General features: G+C 40.3%; 2 protein-coding genes across 2 annotated transcripts; one reads left to right on the top strand and one right to left on the bottom strand.

Annotated features, from left to right (window-relative positions):
- The first annotated feature begins 723 nt into the window (after window positions 1–723).
- On the top strand, window positions 724–1,701 carry LOC100350380 (olfactory receptor 52A1-like). Its single transcript, XM_089305685.1, has one exon. The coding sequence runs from the start codon at window positions 724–726 to the stop codon at window positions 1,699–1,701; it is 978 nt and encodes a 325-aa protein (XP_089161811.1).
- Window positions 1,702–6,397: 4,696 nt separating this feature from the next.
- OLFR605 (olfactory receptor 605) lies at window positions 6,398–7,009 on the bottom strand. The gene is given in 1 exon segment (NM_001171444.1): window positions 6,398–7,009. A coding segment is annotated over 1 exon segment (612 nt).
- Between the last annotated feature and the right edge of the window lie 1,857 nt (window positions 7,010–8,866).

Genomic DNA, 8,866 nt, shown 5'->3' with positions numbered 1-8,866 from the left:
TTTATACCCAATCCTGCTAATCCATCCACTTTGAAGAGTCATGGGCAAGAATTAATTTTTTTAAGTCAAAACTTCTCAACCACTACTGATGAAAGAATACCTCCTACATATCATCTCCACAAACCTGGATAATTGGCCTGCACATAGCTAATTCAACTGATATTTGTTAAAAGTTCAAATCTCCTCATTCTCTGCTATGAAAGTCAATCATTAAGATGTGAAGGAAGTAGTTTACTGCCTAAACCACAGTAAACGGGAAGACTGAGAGAGGCTGTTGCTATCTGAAGTTACTGAGCTTTGGGCTAATTTGACAGAGCTATAATGCTGAGGATCCATACTACAGCTTTAAGTGTTACAGAGTAAGTCACCTAATCTGAAATATATCTGGAATTTGGAGATGGATATGGACAGAAAAGTTAAGATGGCCCTCTGTGACACCATCTGAGAATACATTGAAGACAAGAAGAAACAATGCTGTTAGATCAGTTTCCTTCTATTTCCACGATTTCTAGGTGATGAACACTGGATCATAGTATGTGCCTGCAAATGTGGAATATCCAAAAGTTCTATTCTTATACCGATCTCTATTAATGTCCAGACAATTAATGCCACTTGGTCATATTTCCATCCCCCTTACCTTTTCTTGTGTTTTATGAGAAGTAGAATAATAGTGCCCTTCTTCCTTTAAATCCATCATTTTTCTCTGAAGAGCTATCACACACAATGGTGAGTAAAGGATACAGCAGCCTTCTGGGATCTACCAACGTGTCATATCTGAACCCAAGTACAGTGGTCCTGGTTGGGATTCCTGGACTAGAACATGTGCAATTTTGGATTGGGTTTCCCTTTTTTGGCATTTGCGTTGTGGCACTCCTGGGGAACATCTACTTGCTTATCATTATCCCGACAGAGAGAAATCTACACCAGCCCATGTACATCTTCCTGGCAGTGCTGGCAGCCACTGACCTAGGGCTCTGTGTAGCCATTGCTCCTAAGATGCTAGCCATCTTCTGGTTTGACTCTTTCTCCATGGCTTTTGATGTTTGCCTCACCCAGCTTTTCTTCATCCATGCTTTGCAGGGCATGGAGTCTGGAATTCTGTTAGCCATGGCCTATGACCGCTATGTTGCCATCTGTGATCCTTTAAGGCATACCTCTATCCTCACACCTTTCTTTCTAGTCTGGGTGGTACTGATGGTAGCAATCCGAGCAATGGTGCTTGTTGGGATTTTACCCATTCTACTCAAAAGACTGAAACATTTCCACTCTGTGGTTATTGTCCACTCTTATTGTGAACACATGGCTGTAGTCAAGCTGGCTGCAGAAGATGTACATATTAATAAGTCCTATGGGCTCTTTGTGGCTTTTGCAATTTTAGGTTTTGACATGATCTTTGTCTTCATCTCCTACATTCTGATTTTTCAAGCTGTTTACCGTCTTCCCCAGAAGGAAGCAAGACTCAAAGCATTCAATACTTGTACAGCTCATATTGTTGTCTTCCTGGAATTTTATATCCTTGCCTTCTTTTCCTTCTTCAGTCACCGTTTTGGTCATGTGTGCCCCTATGTGCACATTCTTTTGTCTACCATTTATCTACTTGTTCCCCCTGCCCTAAACCCTATTGTGTATGGTGTGAAGACCAAGGAAATACGCAGGCGAGTTACTCAGATTTGTATAATTAAGTTTGACTCTCAGCAATAATATAACAAATAATATATCAGATGTAAACAACACATTTCTTGCTGGGTGTTTGGCACAGTGGTTAATCTATTGCTTGGGACACCTGCCACCCCATATTGGAGTACCTGGGCTTGTGTTTTTGTTCTACTTACAATCATTCATCCTGTTAATGTGTACCCTGATAGGCAGTAGGTGAAGATTTAAGTACTTGAGTTTCTGCAACCCACCTGGGAGATCAGAATTGAGTTTGAGGCTCGTGGATTCAGCCTTGCCCAGGCCTAGCTGGAGAAGGCATCTGTGGAGTGAACCAGTTAATAGAATCAATCTCTCTCTCTCTCTCTCTCTCTCCCCCCTTTACCCTCCCTGCCTGTTTCTCTGTCTTTAAAATAAATAAAATAACTAAAAATAAATACAATTTTAAAAACATACTTATTTGTTTAAAATAAAAACTTAGCTGTTGCTTTCCCACAAAGAATTTATGTTCCAAAAACACAAGCAGTCAGAGCATGAGACAAACTTGGTTGAGAAGTATCATGTATCTTATAAATTCCTATTATCAGCCCCTTTCTTTAGTCCTTCAACTTTTCCTTTTGCACTTTCCATTCCTGTTTATTCCTTTGCTTTTCTCCTTTCCTTGTATATACTTGGGACATCTTCCACTGCTTTTTCCAGGTCATTAGGAGGGAGCTGAATTGTAAGTGGAACAGCCAAGGCACAAGCCAACAATCATATAAGATGCTGGGGCAGGTGTTACAAGTAAAGCTGTCACTTGTGACCTGGCATCCCAAATGGGTGTTGGTTTGACTCTCAGCTGCTCTATTTCTGATCCAACTCCCTGATAACGTGCCTAGGAAAGCAGAAGAGGATGTTCCAAATATTTGGCCCTCTGCACTCATGTGAGATAACCATAAGAAGCTCCTGGTTCCTGGCTTCAGCCTGCCAAAGCCCTGGCCTTTGTGGCCATTTGGAATCTACCCAGATGTCCATCAATTGGGATATTATGGTGTGTGTGTATATATATGTGTGTGTGTGTGTGTATGTATATATATATACACTATGGAATAAAAATATTATGGTGGGGCTGTCACCATGGCGCAGTAGGTTAATTACCTCTGCCTGCAGTGCTGGCATCCCATATGCGTGCCAGTTCTAGTCCCGGTTGCTCCACTTCCAATCCAGCTCTCTGCTATGGCCTGGGAGAGCAGTAGAGGATGGCCCAAATCCTTGGACCTCTGCATCTGTGTGGGAGATCAGAAAGAAGCTTCTGGCTCCTGGCTTCGGATCGGTGCAGCTCTAGCCGCTGCGGCCATTTGGGGAGTGAACCAAAGGAAGGGAGACCTTTCTCTCTGTCTCTCCCTCTCACTGTCTGTAACTCTACCTCTCAAATAAAATAAATAAAATCTTTAAAAAAAGATATTATGGTATATATATACACTATGGAATATTACTCAGTGGTTAGAAAATGAAATCCTGTCTTTTGCAACAAAATGGATGCAGCTGGAAACCATTATACTTAGTGAAATAACACAGTCCCCAAAAGACAGATACTGTATGTTTTCCCTGAGCTGTGGTAACTAACAGAGTACCTAAAAGTTAATGTATAGGAATGAAATTGACATTTTGAGATCCTATGATTATTTACAGCCCTTGTCTCTATGGTGGAGGAACAGCATTTTGTTCTTCTTACGATTTGTTGAACTTTTTTCCTTATCATAGGGTTAGTCTTAATATAAAGTAAACTGAAAATAGTTCTTTAAAAAATTAAGAATGAGATTAGGAGATAGAGGAGGAAAAAGGATGGCTGGGTGGGTAGGGTGGAGGTTAGGATGGGAAGTATCACTATGTTCCTGAATCTGTATATGAAATACATAAAACTTGTATGCCATAAATAAATTTTTTAAAATCCAGGAATATGCTTTTTTTAAAAAAGAAAGTAGGGTACAAAGAAAGGAGATAGAAGTGATACTGTACAAATCATAAACCACCAGAAAGAGGCCATCACTGGAATGCAGCACATATTTACTGTCTCTGTAGTAATTCACATCTTGTGGTAAACAGGGAGTTAAGGAAGGAGCCACATTTTTTTAAGATTAATTTATTTTGTTTGAAAGGCAGAGGCAGATAGAGAGAGAGAGAGAGAGAGAGAGAGAGGTCTTGACATGCTGGTTCACTCCCCAAATGGCCACAACAGCCAGAGTTGAGCTGATACAAAGCCAGGAACCAGGAGTTTCTTCTGGGTCCCCCACCTGGGTGCAGGAGCCCGAGGACCTGGGTCATCTTCTACTGCTTTCTCAGGACATAGCAGAGAGGTGGATTGGAAGTGGAGCAGCTGGGACTCTAACTGACACCCATATGGCATGCCAGCATCGCAAGCAGTGGCTGTACTTGCTGTGCCACAGCACTGACCCCAGGAAATACATTTTTTAAGAAGGAAACATTTTAATGTTTCTAGTAAAAATATATTTTTACAGATTTATTTATTTATTTGAAAGGCAGATTGAGAGAGAGAGAGAGAGAGAGAGAGAGATCAATCTTCCATTTACCAGTTCACTCCACAAATGACCATGATTACTGGGCCTGGACCAGGCCAAAGCCAAGAACCTGGAACTTCATCTGGTTCTCTCACATGGCTGGCAGGGGCCCAAGTACTTGGGTGTCTTCCACTGCTTTCTCAAGCACATTAGCAGTGACGTGGATGAGAAGTAGAGCAACTGGGACTTGAACCAGTACCCATATAGGATGCCTGCCTCTCAGGTGGCAGCTTAACTTGCCATGCCACAATGCTGAACCCTAAAATATTTCTTTTCTTTTCAAGAATTTCTTTTTGAACAATTCCAGTGGCATAATTACCCTGATCTGATATAAACTGAGTTATTTATGATCATATACTTTCTCCTTTAATAAAAAGTGATATATGTATTACCTAAAGACATCTCCTATGAATCAAGCTCACTGGGCCTGAATGAGTACTCTGCAAATTCTGAAGTCTGCAATGTGAAGCATGAAGTTATTTTTACCCTCTGGAGACCCTGTGACTAAGGTTTAAAGAGGCCATGTGTTTGTTTAGGTAACAAACCAATAACAAGCCATGTCACTCTTTTTTTTTTTTTTTCTTAGAAATTTATTTATTTATTTATGGTGTCAGAAATCTCCCTAGGCTTTAGTCATGAGTTTCCAAGGCTATGGAAGCCTCTTGAGTTCGCTGACTCTGATCTTATTTAGACAAGGTCATAATCAAAGTGGAAGATCTCTCCTCCCTTCAGAGAAAGGTACCTCCTTCTTTGATTCTTTGATGGCCCATTCTTTCTACTGGGATCTCACTCACAGAGATCTTTCATTTAGGTCATTTTTTTTTAACCAGAGTGTCTTGGCTTTCCAAGCCCAAAATACTCTCATGGGCTCTTCAGCCAGATCCGACTGCCTTAAGGGCTGATTCTGAGGCTAGAGTTCTGTTTAGGACATTTGCCATTCTATGAGTCTGCTGTGTATCCCACTTCCCATGTTGGATCGTTCTCTCCCTTTTTTTATTCTATCAGTTAGTATTCGCAGACACTAGTCTTGTTTGTATGATCCCTTTGACTCTTAGACCTATCAGTGTGATCAATTGTGAATTGAAATTGATTACTTGGACTAGTGAGATGGCATTGGTACACACAATCTTGATGGGATTGTATTGGAATCCCCTGGCACATTTCTAACTTCACCATTTGGGGCAAGTCCGATTGAGCATGTCCCAAATTGTACATCTCCTCCCTCTCTTATTTGAAAGTCAGAGTTACAGAGAGAGGGAGAAACAACCATGTTACTTATAATAGAGAGAATATTCTATCAGCAATATGGTGTTGACTTGATACTGAAATGTTGAAGCATTCCATACTTAATGTTTGAAAACATGTCCTGTGTGTCAATCATTGTAAATATAAGCAAGATTACTTGATGTATTCAAAGAATACTAAACCAGTTATATTTCTTTTTCTATAGAATATTAACAGTAATCATTTATTTATTTTTTGTAGATTCTTAATGGAAATTTTTGAGGCTTTATAGGTTTCTTCCTTTTTTGGATCATATGTTAATTGAAAGTAAACTATTACCCGCAGTTACATAATGAGTTGGAACAGCAGGGAACAGCAAAAGATTCCCATTGCATTTATCAAGTTCTGAGTAAACAGCATGAGGCTCAGGTGCACAAAAAATATATTACACTTATTAATTTAATTAAAAGTGCAGGACTTCTATCATATATGGTCATTGTTTCTCATTAAAATCTGATAAAATATCAGTTCTATCAGAGAAAATTGAATGTCAACTATTGGAAAGGAATTAATTATCTGCCCTCTTCACTTCACATTCTGATATCATCCCAGCAAAAAATTTTAACACCATCAGGCAACTTTCATCCTTAGAAAACTAAGGACTTTGTCTTGAATTTTCCTTGTCCCAACACCGTAGACAAGGGGGTTTAGAAAAGGTGGTACCAGAGGGTACATATTGGCAATGAAGATATGTATTTGGGGGGCCACATTGTGGCCAAAACGATGGGTCAGGAAGGTAAAGACAGCTGTGGAATAGAAAACAACGATAACACAGACATGGGACCCACATGTGCCTGGAGCTTTACGACTAGCTTTCCGAGGTGGAAGACGGAAGACAGTATGGAGGATCAGAACATAAGAGACAGCAATGAAAAATCCATCACAAGAACCAATGACAGAGGCTATGCTGAGGCTGTAGCACTTGGTGGCTCTGTGTCCACACATGCCAGCTTCACCACTGTCATAAATTCACAGCGGGTGTGGGCAATGATTTGAGTCCTGAAGTAGGGGAGGTGCTTGAGCAGGATGGGATGTGGAGAAAAGAAGCCCACTCCCCGGAGGATCACAGCAGCTCCCATTTTGGCAATGCGACCATGGGTGAGGATTGATGCATGGTGTAGAGGATCACAGATGGCCACATAACGATCAATGGCCATGGCCAGGAAGAAGCCTGACTCCATGGCAGTAAAGCTGTGAATGAAGAACATTTGGGCCAGGAAAGCATCAAAAATAATGTCATGGGCTCTGAGCCAGAAGAGACAGAGCATGCGAGGCAATGTAGATGTGGAGAGGACCAGGTCAGTGATGGACAGCATGCACAGAAAGAGGAACATAGGCTCATGGAGACTTCGCTCTGCCCTCACCACAGCCAGCATGGTCACATTCCCAACCACTGCCACCACATACACGGAGCAGAAGGGAATCCCAATCCAGACATGCAGGTGTGCTAGTCCTGGGATGCCCATCAGCAAGAAGGAGTTTGGAAATATTTGAGATGTATTGTCTGGTCCCATGGTGCCACTGTCCTCTGTCTTTTGTGGAATCTTCTTTTTGGAGAAAAATATTTCTTCCAAGGTCATCACAACCAAATCTGGACACAAATAAATGAACCTAGAAGAACCCAACACATCACATTTAAAAAAAAAAAAAACCTGTCAACATTGTCCTTTAGATTGAAAAAAAAAATCTTAGGGCACTAGGCAAAAAGTACACAACCAGACACAAAATGTTAACTTTGTAAATCAAATCATAACTCTTGCACATTGATTTTGAAAAAAAAAAAAACTTTGTTAACCATCTAGGTACAATAAATATTCAATACCACTTTTTGAATTCACTGTTTATTTTTATTTTGAAGAGGCAAAATTAGCTTTTGATGTATACATCAGACTTCCCTTCTTAATAGTATCTTGAAATAGTTTTCCAGCTGACATCTGAGCACTTCCAGATACGTACTCATTTTTTCAACAGATCATAAAATGATTGTTTTTCCTTGTACTCACACAGAATCTATTTCTAGGAGAATTTAGGCTGGGTTGGCTTTTGCATCTGGAGCTTACAGACTGATTGTGTCTTCCAAAAATATGAGGATGACGGACATGTTTATACCAACTTCTGTTTCAAGAGAAATATTTGGAATTTTCCAATCAAATTACTTTAAACCTAATTTTCAAAAATCTTAATTCTCTACTTCAGCTCTGCTATAGGTTCCTTATTGTACCCGATACTTCATGACTTTTATTATTTTCATCTAAACATATTAGTCACAACAGAGATAAATATACCTGGTACTTCATTTTATATGCTATTAGTGTCATCTCAGTTCCCACCACTTTTTATATGAAGCAAGGAAGAAAAGTAATAATTTGTTGTTCCTAACATGAAAAAATACATCACCCTAGAGTCTTTGAATATGTTATATTTTAGTTGGAAAAGCAATGTAAGGTCAATATCATTTACCCAATGTTACTAATTGGGAAATAAAATCCTAGATGTTTAGAGGTAATACAATAGCATTACAGAAATAGTGATGGAAGCATAAGAATTCTAACAAGATTTTATGATTATAAAGTTTATACTGTTCTCATTATGCAAAACTTCATTCTACTGTCACAGATGTGCAATATATAGTCATTATATACCAACCAATATTTCCATAATATTTTGAGTTAGATGTCTCAAGATGATTTTGAATAAATGCACCTCATACATAATAATATACTCTTCTTTCCTCATTTTATAATACAAACATATCTACTTCTACTTTGTTTGCTTTCACTTCCATGGGTGTATTTTATATCTATCAATCTCTACTTTTTTTTTTTTAAAGATTTATTTATTACTGTTATTTGAAAGTCAGAGTTACGCAGAGAGAAGAGAGACAGAGAGATAGAGAGAGGTCTTCCATCCGATGGTTCACTCCCCAATTGGCAGCAACGGCCAGAGCTATGCTGATCCGAAGCCAGGAGACAGTAGCTTCCTCTGGGTCTCCCACGCAGGTGCAGAGGCCTAAGGACTTGGGCCATCCTCTACTGCTTTCTCAGGTCATAGCTGAGAGCTGGAACAAAAGTGGAGCAACTGGCTCTGCTGTGGCCTGGGAGTGCAGTGGAGGATGGCCCAAGTGCTTGGGCCCTGCACCCGCCTGGGAGACCAGGAGAAGCACCTGGCTCCTGGCTTTGGATCAGTGCGGTGCGCTGGCTGCAGCGGCCATTGGAGGGTGAACCAATGGTAAAGGAAGACCTTTTTCTCTGTCTCTGTCTCTCTCTCTCTCTCACACTGTCCACTCTGTCAAAAAAAAAAAAAAAAAAAGAGTGGAGCAGCTGGGTCTACGAACTGGCACCCATCTGGGATGCTGGCACTCCAGGCCAGGG

Source organism: Oryctolagus cuniculus, chromosome 1 (genome assembly GCF_051225735.1).
Source record: "Oryctolagus cuniculus isolate XC-2025 breed Fujian yellow rabbit chromosome 1, ASM5122573v1, whole genome shotgun sequence".
Lineage (NCBI taxonomy): Eukaryota > Metazoa > Chordata > Mammalia > Lagomorpha > Leporidae > Oryctolagus > Oryctolagus cuniculus.
The sequence above is the reverse complement of the archived record's forward strand: the minus strand, read 5'-3'. Positions and strand labels throughout refer to the sequence as shown.